The 20,999-nt window shown below is 44.8% G+C and overlaps 1 protein-coding gene across 2 annotated transcripts in view; it reads left to right on the top strand.

The window, feature by feature from the left end:
* Positions 1–20,999, top strand: part of lrrc1 (leucine rich repeat containing 1) — a 281,388-nt gene that overhangs the window by 244,725 nt on the left and 15,664 nt on the right. For both annotated transcript variants that reach the window (XM_038800456.1, XM_038800454.1), the window contains exons 15-18: positions 1,938–2,150; positions 8,185–8,430; positions 11,782–11,871; positions 17,037–17,114. In XM_038800456.1, coding sequence (XP_038656384.1) covers positions 1,938–2,150; positions 8,185–8,430; positions 11,782–11,871; positions 17,037–17,114 — 627 coding nt within the window. The remainder of the gene's footprint in view (positions 1–1,937; positions 2,151–8,184; positions 8,431–11,781; positions 11,872–17,036; positions 17,115–20,999) is intronic.

The following is a 20,999-nucleotide window of genomic DNA, read 5'->3' on the forward strand; positions in this document are numbered from 1 at the left end:
TGTTTGAATGTTTCTCTGAGTGATAATTGCTTATTGTCACAAGTCAGCTTCAATGAAGTTACTGTGAAAAGCCCCTAGTTGCCACATTACGGCGCCTGTTCGGGGAGGCTGGTATGGGAATTGAACCATGCTGCTGGCCTGCCTTGGTCTGCTTTTAAATGCCAGCGATTTAGCCCAGTGTGCTAAACCAGCCCCTACTGTTAGCCATCTCTTTTTTTTGGGTTTAAAAAAAATTTAGAGTACCCAATTATTTGTTTTTCCAGTTAAGGGGCAATTTAATGTGGCCAATCCACCTGATCTGCACATCTTTGGGTTGTGGGGAGACACAGGGAGAATGTGCAAACTTCACACGGACAGTGACCCAGGGCCAGGATTCGAACCCAGGTCCTGAGCGCCGCAGTCCCAGTGCTATCCACTGCGCCACATGCTGCCCTAATGTTAGCCATCTCTAATGGCGAGCACTAAATTAAAAAAAAAATCATAAATTTACCACGTCGGGGGCAGGAATTTATCTGACCCTGAGGCTAAGTGTTGAAGCCGTCGTAAACGCTGTTGTGTTTTACGACGGCGTCAACAGGCCCCCAGGAGCAGCGATCCTGTGCCGCACAGGGGGCCTGCAAGGCACTGGTGTGCTTCACGCAGCTCCAGCTGCCGATGCCGGCGTCAGAATGGGCGCTGCAGGTTCGCACATGTGCGCTGCAGCCGGCGCGAACTCAGGCATGCGCGCTATGGCTGGCGCTAACACGTGCATATGCGCCAATTGCCTTCTCTGCGCTGGACCCGACGCAACATGGTGGAGAGCTACAGGGGCCCGACACAGAGGAACATAGGCCCCCACCAGGAGAAGCCTGCCCACTGATCAGTAGGCCCCGATCGCGGGCCAGGCTATGGTGGTGGCTTCCCGCAACATGAACGCCGAGGTCCCGCCGCGTGGGACCACACGTGAACGGCGCCAGTGGGACTCGGCCTAATTCGGCGGGCACTGAGCCCATCACACGCGGAGAATCGCCGAGGGGCCCGCGTAGAGCGGCCGCCGACCGCGCTGGCGCCAAAGGCATCGATTCTCAGTTCACCGGAGAATAGGCGAACCAGCGGCGTCGCGTGAATCGCACTCCCCCCCCCCTGCCGATTCTCCGACACGGCCCAGAGTTGGAGAATCCCGTCCAGGATGTTTGAACGTGGCACAAACAGATGAGATAGAAGCATACTTTGGGGGTATGTTACACTAAGTAAGTTTGGGTATGCTCAACAGAGAGTCAAGTATGCTTGGGCCAACATCAAAAGCTGCCTTTAAATTGGCATCAATTGGGAAGGTCTCAGCTTTTAATAGATAATGTGAGCAAAAGGATGAAAAAACATCAAATCTGTTCAGTATGTGTGCGCTATCAGGCCACAATAAACATGGGGTTTATTTGGCATCCAGTTATTTTGTAGTTGGAGTACTGGAGGTTGGCATGTGATACCAAACACGGAAAGCATTCCTGATGATCCTACCATGCACTAGAGCGATACATTCCAAATCATAGTGTTTACGAAGGGGAATATTCTAAACTAAATATTGATCAGACACATCGTTAAATTGTTCTATTAATGGAGATAACTGTGCAGTAATGCTTTGAATCCTCCAATAACTAAATGCCAATTTGTTGTTGAAATAATTTGAATGGGATTGTGAACTATTTGCTTTTGATTACTGTATCTTGCGTTGCTTTTTTGCTGAGTGAAATGGCTTCAATTACTGGATGAGGACAATGTAAAAAGGACAGTGTATATCAAATCAATATATGCAACGTGGTCATTGAAACCTTTGGCAATCATTTCCTTAAGCCGTGTGGTATGACATCTGCATGTATTCGAGAAACTTGTAATTGAACATTTTATTTCTTGGTTCTCTACATGCGTAGTCACTACATTTAAGCCCAATTTCTTGCTGATAGGATTCCTTAAACTCCCAATCTCAATCACCAACAAACTGTGCTATTATTGGCTGGGACTCAAATGATGTATACTGGGCTTCTTCACTCTCTGAACAGCAAATCCCTTCCTGTGAACAAGAATCCAAAAGACCTCCATGCCGCAACAAATGGAGCAGTTGCAGAACCACTCCCGAACAGGAGGCTGAGGAGGAAATAGAGGACCACTATGAGGATGTAAGGAGTGTATAGTAATTGCAATACTGATTGAAATATTATTGAGTGTCTGTATTATGTGCTAAATTACAGAGGTCAAAAAGATCACTTCTGCTATACTGAAGTGTGCATTAGTGATTACCTTGCCCGAATCATTATTAGAGATCATCTGACTTCACATTTGAAAATGACATGTAAAATTCTTCTTTCACGTAACCTTTGACCATAAGAGTATTGTTAAAGCTACTTGTTGCCACACACACCTACCTTACCCTTGCTTCACCTCAGTATAGCAGTTAAGGTGGCTACATATTTGCCTGAATATCATCTTGTGTAGGTTTTAGATTTTGATTTGTCTTTAATTTATTTTTAGAACGGTTAAACATGGAAGCTTATTACCTCACCAGTTCTGTTAAAATCCTGAACTGCACTGTTTTGTGTTAATTTTACTCAATTACGTGAAGTCACCCAATCATTCGCATGTTGCCTCATGTTCTACTTTGATATCATAATTTCTAACTGTTCATTAGGCTTGAGGCATGAATGGCAACGAGCAATAAACTGAAGCAATTCCAATACATTGCAGCAGAACTAGGGCACGTCATTCAATCCAAGTGCGATACAGAGATTGGAGCGGGTTTGTTGCAAACAAAGATGAACTTTATTGAGCACACAGGTTGAGATATTTACAGGCTTGACACCATCTTACTCCCTGCAGTACAGCACAGGCACTCCCCAATGGTTGCTTGGCAGAAGGAAGGGGCAACCACTCCCATTACCATACCAAGCAGTAGCACAAATTCGTAAATTAAATGGTCCAATTTTAAAGTGCATGGAGATTCCAGAAACCTGGTGGTTCACCAACACAAATCTTCGAAGGTGGTAGGACAAGTTGATCAGGTGAAAAAAAGCAGTCAGAGTCTTCATAAATAGAGGCGTAAAGTACAAAGGCAAGTTATGCTGAACATTTCTAAATCATTGGTTCAGCCTCAGCTGGAGTTACTTTTTTTTTAAGGAGCAATTTAGCATGGCCAATCCACCTACCCTGCACATCTGTTGGGTTGTGGGGGCGAGACCCATGCAGTTTCGAGGAGAATGTGCAAACTCCACACGGACACTGACCCAGAGCCGGGATCGAATCTGGGACCTCGGCGCTCTGAGGCAGCAATGCTAACCACTGCGCCACCGTGCTGCCCCTTATTGTGTCCAGTTCTGGGTGCCACATCTTTACGGAGAATGTTGAGGCCTGACATTGTGTGGAAATTTAATGAAATGATTATCAAGGATGAGGGACTTTAGGGATCTGGAGAAACTAGGAATGCCCTCTTTTTTCACTAAAGGGGCAATTTAGCGTGGCCAATTCACCTACGCTGCACACCTTTTGGCTGTGGGGGCGAAACCCATGCAAATACGGGGAGAATGTGCAAACTCCACACAGGCAGTCACCCAGAGCCGGGATTGAACCTGGGAGCTCGGCGCCGCGAGGCAGCAATGCTAACTGCTGCATCACCGTGCTGCCAATATGTTCAAAACTAATTGGGTGGATGAGTGGGTATGAGGCGGGGCGGGGTGGGGGGGGGGGGGGGGGGGGGGGGGGGGGGGGGGGGGGGGGGGGGGGGGGGGGGGGGGGGGGGGGGGGGGGGGGGGGGGGGGGGGGGGGGGGGGGGGGGGGGGGGGGGGGGGGGGGGGGAGGGGGAGAAAGAGGGTGGCGGGGGGTGTTTGGGAAGGGTGCAGATTGATAGATTCAACAGGTGCGTTCGTCACCAGATGGGACAGGTTGATTGGCAAAAGGATCCGAGGGGAAATGAGGAATGTTTTAATGCAAAGTTGTGATCTGGTGCTGCCTGAAAGGGCAATGGAGGCAGATTCAATAATGACTTTCAACAGGGAATTGGATAAAAACTTGAATGGAACAAAAAAATGCTGAGAGATGGGGGAAAGAGTAAGGGGGTGGGTGGGTGGGGGTACAATGGGACAAATTGGATAGCACGGACACGATGGGCTGAATGGTTTCTTTTGTGCTGCATGTTTCCAGAAAGTCAAGAATAAAGCTCAAAAAAGTTAGCAGGAATCATCCTTGCATTGAACATTTTGTTTTTCATTAAAATTCAAAACACCTTGACAAAGACTGCAGCCTGAAAAATCAGGGTGTTGTCAGCAGATGAACCAGTCAGCACAATCCCATTGTATTCGCCTGTCGGCAGCAGCGACCGCAGCTTGTGACCTCTGCTGCCACAAGGAGGGGGTGGGGGGGAGGGAGTGTGGCAGCATATCCACGTTTCCCTCCCAAGTCTCACACAGCCCTGATTTCATAGAATTTACAGTGCAGAAGGAGGCCATTCGGCCCATCGAGTCTGCACCGGCCCTTGGAAAGAGCACCCTACTTATGACTCCACCCCATCCTCGCAACCCCGTCTAAACTTTTTTGGACACGAAGGGGAATTTGGCATGGCCAATCCACCTAACCTGCGCATCTTTGGACTGTGGGAGGAAACCGGAGCACCCAGAGGAAAGCCACACAGACACGGGAAGAAAGTGCACGCTCTACACAGACAGTCACCCGAGGCCGGAATTGAACCCGGGAGCTGTGAGGCCACAGTGCTAACCACTGTGCCACCGTGCCGTCCACCTGATACATTTTGACATATATGCTCCTGTTCTGTAATCCTGGAACTCCTTACTAAACATCAGCACATGAGCAACATCACCAAAAGATCCTCATTATTTCACAAGGCTCACCCCATCTACTAATTGCAGCTTGGGAAGGGCAATAGTGTTGGATCATCACTAGTGTTAACCCAGTAGCAAGTGCAAATAAAGTAAATGTACTAATGCTAATGGTGTGACTGCATTATGCAGTCAATAGTGTGCACCAATATAATGTATGCCTTTGCAATTCATAGAATCATGGAATTTACAATGCAGAAGAAGGCCATTTGGCCCATCGTCTGCACCGGCCCTTGGAAAGAGCACCCAAAATATGCCCACACCTCCACCCTATCCATACACAACATATCTCCGTAACCCCACCCAAACCTTTTGGACGCTATGGGCAATTTAGCATGGCCAACCGACCTAACCTGCACATCTTTGGACAGTGGGAGGAAACCGGAGCACCCGGAGGAAACCCACGCAGACACGGGGAGAATGTGCAGACTCCGCACAGACAGTGATCCAAGCCGGGAATTGAACCTGGGACCCGGGAGCTGTGAAGCAACTGCTAACCACTGGGCTACCGTGCTGCCCCAATTGATGGGATACTGAAGCAGAATGGAGCATCAATTAAGCAATCATTTAATGATTATGTGTGATCAGAATATGCCCCAGAAGCACAGCACGGTGGTGCAGTGGGTAGCACTGCAGCCTCACGGCGCCGAAGTCTCAGGTGTGATCCCAGGTCTGGGTCACTGTCCGTGTGGAGTTTGCACATTCTCCGTGTGTTTGTGTGGGTTTTGCCTCAAAACCCAAAAGATGTGGAGGAGAATGCTGAGACCCAGGCTATTAGAATAGATGGCATTGAGGTGCGTAGGGAAGAAGTGTTGGCAATTCTGGACAAGGTGAAAATAGATAAGTCCCCGGGGCCGGATGGGATTTATCCTAGGATTCTCTGGGAAGCCAGGGAAGAGATTGCTGAGCCTTTGGCTTTGATTTTTAGGTCATCATTGGCTACAGGAATAGTGCCAGAGGACTGGAGGATAGCAAATGTGGTCCCTTTGTTCAAGAAGGGGAGTAGAGATAACCCCGGTAACTATAGGCCGGTGAGCCTAACGTCTGTGGTGGGTAAGGTCTTGGAGAGGATTATAAAAGATACGATTTATAATCATCTAGATAGGAATAATATGATTAGGGATAGTCAGCATGGTTTTGTGAAGGGTAGGTCATGCCTCACAAACCTTATCGAGTTCTTTGAGAAGGTGACTGAACAGGTAGACGAGGGTAGAGCAGTTGATGTGGTGTATATGGATTTCAGTAAAGCATTTGATAAGGTTCCCCACGGTCGGCTATTGCAGAAAATACGGAGGCTGGGGATTGAGGGTGATTTAGAGATGTGGATCAGAAATTGGCTAGTTGAAAGAAGACAGAGAGTGGTAGTTGATGGGAAATGTTCAGAATGGAGTTCAGTTACGAGTGGCGTACCACAAGGATCTGTTCTGGGGCCGTTGCTGTTTGTTATTTTTATAAATGACCTAGAGGAGGGCGCAGAAGGATGGGTGAGTAAATTTGCAGACGACACTAAAGTCGGTGGAGTTGTAGACAGTGCGGAAGGATGTTGCAGGTTACAGAGTGACATAGATAAGCTGCAGAGCTGGGCTGAGAGGTGGCAAATGGAGTTTAATGTGGAGAAGTGTGAGGTGATTCACTTTGGAAAGAATAACAGGAATGCAGAATATTTGGCTAATGGTAAAATTCTTGGTAGTGTCGATGAGCAGAGGGATCTCGGTGTCCATGTACATAGATCCCTGAAAGTTGCCACCCAGGTTGATAGGGTTGTGAAGAAGGCCTATGGTGTGTTGGCCTTTATTGGTAGAGGGATTGAGTTCCGGAGCCATGAGGTCATGTTGCAGTTGTACAAAACTCTAGTAAGGCCGCATTTGGAGTATTGCGTACAGTTCTGGTCGCCTCATTATAGGAAGGACGTGGAAGCCTTGGAATGGGTGCAGAGGAGATTTACCAGGATGTTGCCTGGTATGGAGGGAAAATCTTATGAGGAAAGGCTGATGGACTTGAGGTTGTTTTCGTTAGAGAGAAGAAGGTTAAGAGGTGACTTAATAGAGGCATACAAAATGATCAGAGGGTTAGATAGGGTGGACAGTGAGAGCCTTCTCCCGCGGATGGAGGTGGCTAGCACGAGGGGACATAGCCTTAAATTGAGGGGTAATAGATATAGGACAGAGGTCAGAGGTGGGTTTTTTACGCAAAGAGTGGTGAGGCCGTGGAATGCCCTACCTGCAACAGTAGTGAACTCGCCAACATTGAGGGCATTTAAAAGTTTATTGGATAAGCATATGGATGATAAGGGCATAGTGTAGGTTAGATGGCCTTTAGTTTTTTTCCATGTCGGTGCAACATCGAGGGCCGAAGGGCCTGTACTGCGCTGTATCGTTCTATGTTCTATGTTCTATGTTCTATGTGAAGGGTAGGTGGATTGGCCACACAAAATTGCCCCTTAAGGGTCAGCATGGTAGCATGGTGGTTAGCATAAATGCTTCACAGCTCCAGGGTCCCAGGTTCGATTCCCGGCTGGGTCACTGTCTGTGCGGAGTCTGCATGTCCTCCCCGTGTGTGCGTGGGTTTCCTCCGGGTGCTCTCCCACAGTCCAAAGATGTGCGAGTTAGGTGGATTGGCTATGCTAAATTGCCCTTAGTGTCCTAAAAAATAAGGTTAATGGGGGGGGTGGTTGGGTTACTGGTGTAGGGTGGATACGTTGACTTGAGTAGGGTGATCATTGCTCGGCACAACATCGAGGGCCGAAGGGCCTGTTCTGTGCTGTACTGTTCTATGTTCTAATTGGAAAAATGAAATGGGTACTCTAAATTTTAAAAAAAGAATATGCCCCAGTCTTGCCTCAGTGGTAGCATTCTCATTTCCACATCAGAAGATTGTGACTCCAGACCCACCTTAAATGCACAATCTAGGCTGGCACTGCAGTACGGCGCTGAGAGAGTGCTTCACAGCCAGAATTACTGTCTTTTGATTCAAATGTTAAATTGAAGCCTCACCTGCTCCTCCAGGTGGAAAGTAAAATCCCATGGCAGCATTCCAAGAAGAGCAAAGGAGTTCTCCTGGCGCTTGGTCAATACTTTTCCCTCAACCACACTTGCAACTGATGATTTAGTCATAAACAAGTTGCTGTTTGTCGCACCTTGTTGGTCACAGATTGGTTTCTGCCTTTCGTACATCACAATAGGGTCTATACTTCAAAAGTAAAGCATCTTGCCATGTCTGGCGACCATGAAATGAATAGCCTAAATAAAAGTGTCTTTCTTCAAATAGAACTTTTCTCAGCTCTTCAAATTTATTTTAATTGGTTTCTGGTATGTTACTTTAACTTCAGGAACCTATATCTAAATTTTCTGGCAGTCTGTTTGACACAGAAGAAGGTTTTCATCGGAAGCGACACATGAGAGCTTTTCTACATGATAACCAAAGGCAAACCAAGCCAGCCAATGCTTCAGACAGCAGCAAGCAACAGGTCTGTAAATTGGAAAACCCCACTGGCAGAGAGAGTAAGAGTCCCGAGCAAAATGAGAGCCAAGCAAGACTACTCATATCCACTGGATTCAAAGGAACTTGGACAAAGGTAGCATAAAAGTCTCTTTAATCATTTCGCAGATAAAAGATATCACATATTTATATAATTAGTATTAGCATGACTTGGTTAGCAGCTTTCTTCTCCATAAATCAGAACGGACTTGATCACACAGCCCAGACTGCCACTGCCGTGCATTATTGAGGGAGTACTGCATTATCCGACCTCCTGTTTATGCTGAGACATTAAACAGAAATCCTATCTCCTTATTCAGGTGGGCATGAAAACTCTCATCTTACGAGCTGAAGATGATCTGGGAGTTTCCTGGTACCCTGTTTGACATTGTTCTCTCCGCCAATACAAGCAATAGCAAAAAAAAAGGAGAGTAGCTGGTTATTCACCTCATTTACCCTTCTGGGATCTTGCTTTCTGCAGATGAATTATCTCGATAGCCACAGTAACTGTTCAGTGAGATGTGCGGAATCCCTACAATGGAGAAGGAGGCCGTTTGGCCCAGCTAGTTTGCACTGACCTTCTGAAAGAGCACCCTACCTAGGCCCGGTCCCCCGCAAACCCACCTAACCGTTGGACACTAAGCGCCAATCCACTTAACCTGCATATCTTTGGACTGTGGGAGGAAATCGGAGCACCCGGAGGAAACCCACACAGACACGGGGAGAAAGTGCAAACTCCACACAGTCACTTGAGGAAGGAATTGAACCCGGAAACCTGGAGCTGTGAGGCATTAGTGCTAACCACTGTGCCACCGTGCTGCCCCACAGTGGCACAAGTATGAGATGCAAAGTGCATTGACACACACTGGGTTCCTAATGAACTGGTACCTGAATTTGATTTGTTTGTAAAAGTCATACAATGCACTTGTAAGATGTTTATTTGGCTGTAGCATTGAAACTAAATTAGGTGTCAGACTTTTCCCATTGCCTCAGATCTTTTGTCCACATTAAGGGAAAGAAATAAACACATGGATAGACCTTATATTTAAACTAACCACTTTGCAGAATCTATGTATTCTACACGGTCCTCACCAATGCTTCAGAGCATTAGAGCTGCAAAAAAACCCAGAAAAACACTTCATTTCCCATAGACTCATTAAGACTCTCCATATATTTGGCGAGATGATGTCCTGCATTTCAAGGCCATTGTTTATATTTCCAGACGTGTGACCTGCTCTGTGTGGTTTGGGTTTGAGTTTTGTTTTAGCCACAGGGTCAGACATTCCATCTGTGTTTTGAACAGGGGATTTCCAGGTCCTGTGAACAGATACCCCGTGTAAGTGTGTGATTCATTAAGCGATTTGGAATTTAATCCTGCTGCTACAGAACCAGAAGATCAGAGTAGGTCACAACCAGCCACAGCATTGGGCAACTAGGAAATGGCTCATTCAGCTGGGCTGTTGCAGCATCTGTTAAGAGATTTAAAGTGTGTGAGAAGAGATACATCATGGAAAAAATTAATATGTGAGGGAGAGAGAGGCATTTCGTGGGGAGTATTTGATGATTGGGGAAGAAAGCGAGGCACCCACACACAGAGAGCACGACACAGCATGGAGGTTATTCAGTATGTCTGAGTGAGAGAGAGAGAGACACACACACCCAGGGCATTGACACACACACATCATGAAGATTATTCAATGTGTGTGTATGTCTGTGACACTCGATGTGTGTGTGAGAGAGGCACACACATCATGTGAGAGAGAGAGAGAGAGACATACACACACCCACCCCTGGATATTGAGTGAGTCACAACATGAACATTATGCAATATGCCTGATTTGGTATTACTCAATGTGTGATAGGGAGCCATACCATAAACATTACTCACTGTGTGCGAGAGAGACAAACATCATGGGTATTATTCAATGTTTGTGAGAAACAAGTGTTGGCACATATAGGGTTAATGTGGGACTGAGCACAATACCGGCCACACAGTAATGTAAGAGAACACATAATCCACATCTAGGGATCAGTTTAGTTTTGGACAGAGTTGTGTGCACAAGCAAACCTGGGTACAGCTCCTAGTTTGAACCCTCCACTGTATATACGTACAAAGTTCTTATAGTTAACAAATACACACGGCTGACCTACTTGAGACTTCATAAATACCGATTGAACATTATCCAGAACCGCACAACACACGTCATGGAAATTATTCAATGTTTGTGAAAGAGATTGCATGGCATTCAAGGTTTCATCCTGCTCCCGTGGAACTACAACACCCAAAGTGCACAATGACAATCTCTATCACATGATCAGGCAGGAACTTAAAATTAATAATGGTAAAACAACAGATAAAATTGAGTTCCATGTAGTTTCACCATTTAATTAAAAGCAATGGTGCTCAAGATATTATTTATATTGTGCCTCGTCTATGTTGTTGAGAGGGGCTGGTGCTTGCCCTGGGGTGGAAATGTTCTTCAATACTGAACGTGGTCTTGCAGCTGGAATCAGCAAGGCTTGTACCATGATGAATTACTGAGCACCCATTGCAAGTTCTGGTCACTTAGAGACTCAACAATGGTGAGAAAAGACCAAAGTGGTGCAGTGCAGCACTAACAGTGTCTTCACCAATGACTAGACCTTCACCGTGGGAAGTAACGAAGAGAAACGATTTTCACTGTGATCTGAATAACTGGAAAAAGATGGTCTCAGGGTAAGGGAAAGGTCAAGTGAATAAAATAAATGACATGTTAAACAAGTAGATCAAATCCACTGCTGCAGAGTACAACAATGGGAAAGTTTCACCTGAGGAGTTAATGGGGTGGATACAGATTAGTCTAATGGTCTTTACTTTCTTCTTCCTTTATGTTTGCTCATAGTTGTTGCCAATAACATTGATATTGACCTTGGTTAACCCATTGGACTTGTTCTCACATGCCAACTTTCAAGCAATTGAGAGAAAAGTATCTGATTACCCCCATCCTTCCCCTTTCTGGAGGATCTGTGGCCACTTATATTGCAGCTAGTATACCTGTCTGTGTATAAATTCTTCACAAAAGGGGCGGCATGGTGGCACAATGGTTAGCGCTGCTGCCAGGGTCCCAGGTTCAATTCCGGCCTTGGGTGACTTTGTCCAGTTTGTACGTTCTCTCCATGTCTGCGTGGGTTTCCTCCGGGTGCTCCGGTTTCCTCCCACAGTCCAGAGATGTTCAGGTTAGGTAGATTGGCCAGGCTAAATTGCACCTTAGTGCCCAAAGATGTGTCAGTTAGTTTAGTTTATTGGGATAGGGCAGGGAAGTGGATTTGGATGGAGTGCTATTTCAGAGGGTCAGTGCAGATCGATAGGCCGAATGGCCTCCTTCTGCACTCTAAGGATCTATGATTCTATGAAAAATGCATTATCTAACGCAGTGCCAGTGCTGATTGTGTTCTCATCTTTTTAAAGCTCAATGTTACCGTGCGCAGCCAGATGGGAAGTCTGGGGATCAGCATTGCTGGAGGGAAAGGGTCAACTCCATATAAAATCAATGATGAAGTAAGTTTTTGTGAGTTAAACATGATCAAAAAGTATGAAGTTAGTTGACTTGCCATCTCTGAGAAAATGTTTGCTTTTAATGGTGAATTTTGGAAGATAGCTTTGGATGAATATTATTACTGGAAAAGCGGAAATATATTTTACCATGTATTTGGTTATTCAAAAATATTCCATATTATCAATTATATTTCCACAGCTGATTTCTGGCACCCTTGAATGGAGCCAGCGCAGAATCATTAACTCACACCCATAAATCATAATGGGTGTGAAAGGAGTATATTGCCTGCTATGTGTGACTGGAATAGGTGTCAATTCAGAGAGACCTTTATGATTTCTGATTATTAATATTTTATACACGATATTTGGAAACACAGATGACTATCTTGCCACACCTTGGTGTATGATGGTCTCTGGAGTTCAAAGTAATGACCACATTAAAGTTTCCTCGCTACATGGCACAATTTTTAAAAATCATCTCTTGTCCCTATATCATTTACTCTTTCTCATTGAAGAAAGTTGTAGGCGATGTGTGCTCAGACCTGTTTGAAATGATTGGACAGCAGCAAGATCAGGATGGGTAGGCGTGGTGGGCCTAAAATCTTCCTGACTGCTTCATAATGGTCGGCTCAGTGACACAGTGCTCACCACTGCTGCTTCACAGCGCCGGGGACCTGTCTTTAATTCTAGCCTTGGGTGATTGTGTTAAGTATGCATGTGCTCCCTGTGTCTGCGTTGGAGTGGGCCCAGGTTGGATGCTCTTTTGGAGGACGGGTGCAGACTCAATGGTCCGAAACGCCTCCTATTGCACTGTAGGGATTCTATGATCCGAACGCTCCCACTCTCACATTCGTGACGAACTTTTATCTGTTGTGACTTCCCAAAGCTTGCTGCTTTTGTCTGCCCTGTTAACTTTTTCTTTCAGCTTTATTTTTCACTGGGGCTTTGATAGGGGTGGCACGGTGGCACAGTGGTTAGCAATGTTGCCTCACCGCGCCAGAGACCCAGGTTGAATTCCGGCCTTCGGTGAGCGTCTGTGTGGAGTTTGCATGTTCTCCCCGTGTCGGTGTGGGTTTCCTCCAGGTGCTCCGGTTTCCTCCCATAGTCCAAAACATGTGCTTGTTAGATGGATTGACCATGGTAAATTTCCCCTCAGTGTCCAGGGATATGTGGGTTACGAGGCTAGGGCAGGGTGAAGTGGGCGGTGGATTTGGATGGAGTGCTCTTTCGGAGGGTCGGTGCAGACTCAATGGGCCAAATGGCCTCCTTTTGCACTGTAAGGATTCTATGATTCCATTCTATGATTCTTTGCGATTAATTTGGCCTTGTCCAAAGATAATGGACATATCAGTGATCTGGTGCACCTACGAAATTGAGAATTGGACAGAAAGTACTGCTTTATAAAGTTGACTCCTTGTCTTAAATAAACATTGCAAATATACAGCAGCGGTGCCAGCCTCTGAGAAGGGAAGTCTAAGGTTTTGGGCAGAGAACCATGTGCTTTGGTTTAAAACATGAGTCTATATTTTCTTCTCTTTAAGATGCTGATGAATCTGCTATGTACGAAGAACTTGTTTTTTTGCTGCAGAAGTATTGGCAAACAATTTGAATATTTTTCATGAGAAAGATCTACTGTATGAATCACATTGTTTCAAAATGTGAGGGTAGAGCAACTTCAAGGGCAGCTTTGGAGGTTAGGGTTAGGGTTAAATTAAAAGACAATTTTTTTTCAGAAACGCGGTTACAAATCCCATAATCAATAGCTTCTCAGCATTTAAACATCATTCATGAGCTGATAGTTGTCACACTTTTTAATAAAAAAACTTGCATGTAGGCACATACAAAGAGAAAGGATAGATGGCTGTGCTGTGTGGGAGATGTACTTGAGCTCTGATGTTGCAATCTTCCCCTCACAGCGCCGCGTTTCAGTTGGTCTGGTGAAGCTTCCAGGGTTTGTTACGCGGGTTTGATTCACTGTACACCGTTTTATGAGAAAGTACCATTCTCTTTGGAATGTGCTAATTACAGTAATCAGCTCCCAAAATGAATGTTGCATTATTCCGGTGAACACTGCCCCTGGTGATTGTCAACCACATATAAAATGGGCACATCGTCAGTTGAGATTTGATAGTTAAGTTAGCTTCCGGTTGGAAAAATTGATTGTAATCTTACTTTTTTTTGTTGAATGAGAATACAGGTTAAGTTCGATTTTGCTTTGTGCATTAGTTACTGTTGCTGCAAGGGGCAGTATTTTTGCAAAGTTGTTTTTTGTGAGTATAATCGAAGTTGCAGCAAACAAAGAGGACTGAGTTGTGGGAATTCTTTAAGAAGTTTGCAGATATATTATATAATATATATATAATTGCTTTCACATTTGGGAAGAATGCATCAGCCAATAGTTCTCTAGCATATTGCTGAGTGTAGGGTAGAGTAGATGACACCACATGTTGGTATCTGGCTTCCTTCGCAATCAACATCAGCAGTGAAGTATCATTGAATTAATCTTCCAATGGTTTCTGACGATAGAGATATCATCATTTAAATAGATGCCCATTATGCAAGAAGCACCTTTGTTACACAGCAGTTATGTTGCCTTCATTGCTTGAGGGAACATACACAATGAAGAATAAAATAAAAATAAAAATTCAAGTGCTGGAAATATTCAGCAGGCCTGGCAGCATCTGTGGAGAGAGGAAACTGAAGTAAAGTTTTGAGGTGAATATGACTCTTCAGAACTGAAGGTTGGAAGAAATGAGATGGGTTTATGCTGTTCAAAGTGGGGGGAGTAAGGAAGAATAAACTCAAACATCTGGGATAGGGTAGAGGGCAGGAGAGATTGTTTCTTTGTTATAACCATTTTCACTCGGTTGGCTTTTTGTTCCTGATATCTTTATCATTTAGTTTCTCCCGCCCTCCACCTTATTCCAGACTACCCCTCTTGTTCCAACCCACCGTTTCTCCCTTTCAACGGCATAAAACCTATCACATTTCTTCAGAAGTGAAGGAAGGCAGAAGAGACATACTGGACTCAAAACATTGGGCACGATTTAACGCCCAAACAAAGTCCCATTTTGGGCATGAATAGTGGGGTGTTTCTCGCTACCCGCGGCACTGAGGATGATCCCGGTATCAAACGGAAATCATTGTTTGCCTCGGCGAAGAATACCCCGACGATGTTGCACTTACTTTGCTTCCTGAACTCGTCAGGGCAGGAAGAGATGGGGGTGCCATTTTTAAATGCCGCCCCAATCTCTCAACCCTCCAACTACGGCCTCTGGCCACCCCCCTGCAACGCCCCAACATACCTATTAGGGTGTCCTTGGGGCCCTCACCCCACCTCATAAGGGAAGGGCACCAAGGGTGACACTGCCAGGATACCTGGGTGGCAGTGCCAAGATGCCAGCCGGAGTGCCAGGATAACACCCTGCCCAGAGCCTGACCACAAAGGGGCCTCTCTGGCCTGGGAGACCACTCCCAGCTGCCAGTAGACATGGTCCACATTTATATGGACCAATGTAAACGGCAGCATAGCGAGGTCTCCCAGGTGCAGGCATTTGTTCCTGGGCCTTGGGAGTATCGGATGCAGACATATTTACATGAGCCTAACTGTTCACTTATATATGTAAATCTGGATCCCGCCCAGTGAGGGCGAAATCCGGATCACAACATCCCGAAATATCGTGAAGTGATCCGAGCCTAGCACATTTTGCGAGGTTTAACGTCTCGTCGTTGTTTCACGGAACTGCTGTGTATTTCCAGCACTTACTGTTTTTATTACACAGAAGAACTACTGCTGAGATCTGCAGTGATGAGGACTAACCACTAACAAACTCTCGAATTGTAGTGGAACATAAACATTAGGCAAAAACCTCAACCAAAATTACTGCAACACAAATCAATGTTTAGCCAGTTCAGGTAGTGTGCAAAAACGGGCAAGCATTCAAGACAATGATTATGGACAGAGCTACAGCAGGGCAACAATAAGCGGAGATCCAGCAAGAACTCAAGAATGCAAGACTGTCAGACGTTAAAAGGTCGACTGAGCTATGGAGTTCAGCAAGGCACTATTTCTTGTTCCAAAGGCAAGAGGTCAATGTCATATGACTCCCACCTCTCCACCATCTTTGACAAAAGGATGTGTATCTATCGTCTGGATTCCAAAGAGTTTTGGCCACTAAGAATCGAAAGGGAGGTTGCAAGGCCTTTGTCTTAGCAGTCAATCCATCCCCTTATGGCCAGTCCGGAATAGAAAATGTAGATGGTATTTTTATAGCTGTTCAGTCCACCAGGAGTTATTAGTGGCTCCCAGAGATAATGGGGGTGTGGGTTTTATTAAAACTGCCAAGTTTCTTCTTCTGTTCAGGGAGCCACAACAGCTGAGATCAGAGCAGACTGGTGATCAGATATGAAACACGGTAGCACAGTGGGTCCTGTGGGTCCCAGGTTTGATTACCCGCCGGGGCACTCTGTGCCGAGTCTACACGTTCTTCCCGTGTCTCCGTGGGTTTCCTCCGGGTGCTCCGGTTCCCTCCCACAGTCCAAAGATGTGCAGGTTAGGTGGATTGGCCATGCTAAATTGCCCCTTAGTGTCCAAAAAGGTTAGGAGGGGTTATTGGGTTACAGGGATAGAGAGGAAGTGAGGGCTTAAGTGGGTCGGTGTAGACTCGATGGGCCGAATGGCCTTCTGCACTGTATGTTCTATGAAACCTTCCTGCTCTGCAGGGCTTAATACTGTTAATTTGTACTGGCAGTGACTCTGTGTTTTGAAATCTCCTGATGGAGGTGACTAATCAGAAATTTCAAAATTGAAACTTTGAAAAACCTCCCCCATCTTGCGTATGATTGGGGTTGAGTACTCCAGGCTGCTGAAACTAGAATCCGAAGAATAAAGAGCGAAATTTCACACAATTGTAAGAGCCTGCTTGTGAACAGCTGCTGGGGATGAACATGCTGCTTTTGTTACCTGCGGGGAAACTGAGAAAAACACTTTTGCATTTTGGGAAAGAGAGCTCTAATCTTTATAGCCTTCCGATGTAGAAAATGTTTCCCATATTTACCTGGAGAGTTTTGCAAGTGGCATGTCTGCCTTGGAGAGTTAGCTAACTTCTGAATTCAAAACAAAACTAATTAATGTGACGATTAATTATTCCTAATGTTGTCTGTGCCAGGGAGTCTTCATTTCAAAAGTATCGAAGGGGGGTCCTGCTGATCTCGCTGGTGTACAAGTTGGGGACATGGTCCTGGAGGTAAGGTTCTGCAACTCCTTGTAACCAATTCAGGTTGATCCCTTCTTATGAATAGCAGAATGTGAGAAATGCTGCAGATCTCTCTTTGTTTATATCCCACTTTGAATCTATCAAGACAATTTGACAAAGATGAAGAAAAAGAAAGCAGGACTGCCCTTTACCATAGTGCCTTTCACCGCCTCGGGACATCCTAAAGCACTTGACAGCCACTGAAATACTTTAGAAGTTGTTGCAACCACAGCAGATGCTATTTGCTGAATAAGCCAAAACCCAAAGGGAAACTTGTCTTACTGACCATAACCCTTTTTTCGTATTCAGAAAAATGAGGAGAAACCTACTGATGCCAGGAGCATAAGATTCCAGGAGCACGTCTGGGATTTTAAAAATGAAAAGATTTATAATAATAATTACTTATTGTCATGAATAGGCTTCAATGGAGTTACTGTGAAAAGCCCCCAGTCACCACATTCCGGCACCTGTTTATGAACAAGAAGGAAAGAAAACTCAAGCATACAACTTAAAACAGTCTTACAAAACATCCACTTAGTCAGGACACACAAGTGAACTCCTTCTTGGCAACAATCCCTTCAAGATTTTTTAACTATAAATCCAGTAATATTATTCAAGGCAAAACTGCTGTCACTAAAAGTAACTTCTTAAACTCAGCTGGGGAAATCCAACAGAAATCAGAAACAAGACTGCTTTCTGACACAAAGGCCAGAATTCCCCGCCGTCGGGACTCTCTTTTCCTGCTGGTTTCCCGGCGGCATTCCCATTGACAAGTGGCGGAAAGAGAGAATCCCACCACCAGTGAATGGCACACCGCCGAGGAACACATGGCTGAGGGACCGGAGAATCCCTCCCAAAGACATTACTGGTTTCTCGGCGGCTACTTCTGACTTTGCACGCTCTCTCAGCACAGAGCTGTCCCCCGGATATTTTCCCTACACAGCCAACCCAATTCAGCTCAACATCTTTCTTTAAATATCCTTCTTTCTTTTCATCTTTGATCCGTTCAACTTTTCGAAAAAATCTTTTATGTCTTGCTATTGCCTCCTCCTTTTGAATCAGTTCAAATTTACTAATAAGAACATAAGAACTAGGAGCAGGAGTAGGCCATCTGGCCCCTCGAGCCTGCTCTGCCATTCAATGAGATCATGGCTGATCTTTTGTGGACTCAGCTCCACTTTCTGGCCCGAACACCATAACCCTTAATCCCTTTATTCTTCAAAAAACGATCTATCTTTACCTTAAAAACATTTAATAAAGGAGCCTCAACTGCTTCACTGGGCAAGGAAGTCCATAGATTCACAACCCTTTGGGTGAAGAAGTTCCTACTAAACTCAGTCCTAAATCTGCTTCCCCTTATTTTGAGGCTATGTTCCCTAGTTCTGCTTTCACCTGCCAGTGGAAACAACCTGCCCGCATCTATCCTATCTATTCCCTTCATAATTTTAAATGTTTCTATAAGATCCCCCCTCATCCTTTTAAATTCTAACGAGTACAGTCCCAGTCTACTCAACCTCTCCTCATAATCCAACCCCTTCAGCTCTGGGATTAACCTAGTGAATCTCCTCTGCACACCCTCCAGTGCCAGTATGTCCTTTCTCAAGTAAGGAGACCAAAACTGAACACAATACTCCAGGTGTGGCCTCACTAACACCGTATACAATTGCAACATAACCTCCCTAGTCTTAAACTCCATCCCTCTAGCAATGAAGGACAAATTTCCATTTGCCTTCTTAATCACCTGTTGCACCTGTAAACCATCTTTCTGTGACTCATGCACTAGCACACCCAGGTCTCTCTGCACAGCGGCATGCTTTAATATTTTCTCGTTTAAATAATAATCACGTTTGCTGTTATTCCTACCAAAATGGATAACCTCACATTTGTCAACATTGTATTCCATCTGCTAGACCCTAGCCCATTCACTTAACCTATCTAAATCCCTCTGTAGACTTCCAGTATCCTCTGCACTTTTCGCTTTACCACTCATCTTAGTGTCATCTGCAAACTTGGACACATTGCCCTTGGTCCCCAACTCCAAATCATCTATGTAAATTGTGAACAATTGTGGGCCCAACACGGATCCCTGAGGGACACCACTAGCTACTGATTGCCAACCAGAGAAACACCCATTAATCCCCACTCTTTGTTTTTTATTAATTAACCAATCCTCTATCCATGCTACTACTTTACCCTTAATTCCATGCATCTTTATCTTATGCAGCAACCTTTTGTGTGGCACCTTGTCAAAGGCTTTCTGGAAATCCAGATATACCACATCCATTGGCTCCCCGTTATCTACTGCACTGGTAATGTTCTCAAAAAATTCCACTAAATTAGTTAGGCACGACCTGCCCTTTATGAACCCATGCTACGTCTGCCCAATGGGACAATTTCTATCCAGATGCCTCGCTATTTCTTCCTTGATGATAGATTCCAGCATCTTCCCTACTACCGAAGTTAAGCTCACTGCCCTATAATTTCCTGCTCTCTGCCTACCTCCTTTTTTAAACAGTGGTGTCACGTTTGCTAATTTCCAATCCACCGGGACCACTCCAGAGTCTAGTGAATTTTGGTAAATCATCATTAGTGCATCTGCAATTTCCCTAGCCATCTCTTTTAGCACTCTGGGATGCATTCCATCAGGGCCAGGAGACTTGTCTACCTTTAGCCCCATTAGCTTGCCCATCACTATCTCCTTAGTGATAACAATCCTCTCAAGGTCCTCACCTGTCATAGCCTCATTTCTATCAGTCGCTGGCATGTTATTTGTGTCTTCCACTGTGAAGACCGACCCAAAAAACCTGTTCAGTTCCTCAGCCATTTCCTCATCTCCCATTATTAAAACTCCCTTCTCATCCTCTAAAGGACCAATATTTACCTTAGCCACTCTTTTTTGTTTTATATATTTGTAAAAACTTTTACTGTCTGTTTTTATATTCTGAGCAGTTTACTCTCATACTCTATCTTACTCTTCTTTATAGTTTTTTTAGTAGCTTTCTGTTGCCCCCTAAAGATTTCCCAGTCCTCTAGTCTCCCACCAATCTTTGCCACTTTATATGCTTTTTCCTTCAATTTGATACTCTCCCTTATTTCCTTAGATATCCACGGTCGATTTTCCCTCTTTCTACCGTCCTTCATTTTTGTTGGTATAAACCTTTGCTGAGCACTGTGAAAAATCGCTTGGAAGGTTCTCCACTGTTGCTCAACTGTTCCACCATAAAGTCTTTGCTCCCAGTCTACCTTAGCTAGTTCTGCTCTCATCCCATTGTAATCTCCTTTGTTTAAACACAAAACACTAGTATTTGATTTTACTTTCTCACCCTCCATCTGTATTTTAAATTCCACCATATTGCCTTGTTTACTTATGAAACCATTGCAAGTTATAAAAAAATCCTTAGTTTGAAACTTAACAGCTTAAAAGCCAAGTCCCTTTCTATCTTTGAATGCAAATTTTAAAACTCAACCTATTTACCTATAAATCCACTTAACCACAGCTTCCTCTTATAGTACATTTGCCCCTTTCACCTCTGTTCCTGTGTTCTGTTTGCCTTGCAATCACAATACTTTTACGAGTATTAAATCCTCTCTTATCTATCAAGGATCTGCTAATGCTTTATTTAGAACCCCAACTATGATTCTGTCGTGAATGAGCTCATCCTTTAAGATTCCATAATTGCAGTTCTCTGTCAGCCTATAGAGATCGTTGATGAGTACTTGTTTTTGCTTTCTCATATTAAATTTAACCCCCTCTGTATTAAATTGCAACAGACAGTGAAATAAGAGTCAAAAGATTGTAAGATATCTTCATTAGTTCATTTGAAGTTGCGTCAAACCCCTATCCTACTAGTATGTTGCCAGCGACAGCAAGAAGTA

The sequence above is a fragment of the Scyliorhinus canicula genome, chromosome 6, assembly GCF_902713615.1.
Source record: "Scyliorhinus canicula chromosome 6, sScyCan1.1, whole genome shotgun sequence".
NCBI classification, from domain to species: Eukaryota; Metazoa; Chordata; class Chondrichthyes; order Carcharhiniformes; family Scyliorhinidae; genus Scyliorhinus; species Scyliorhinus canicula.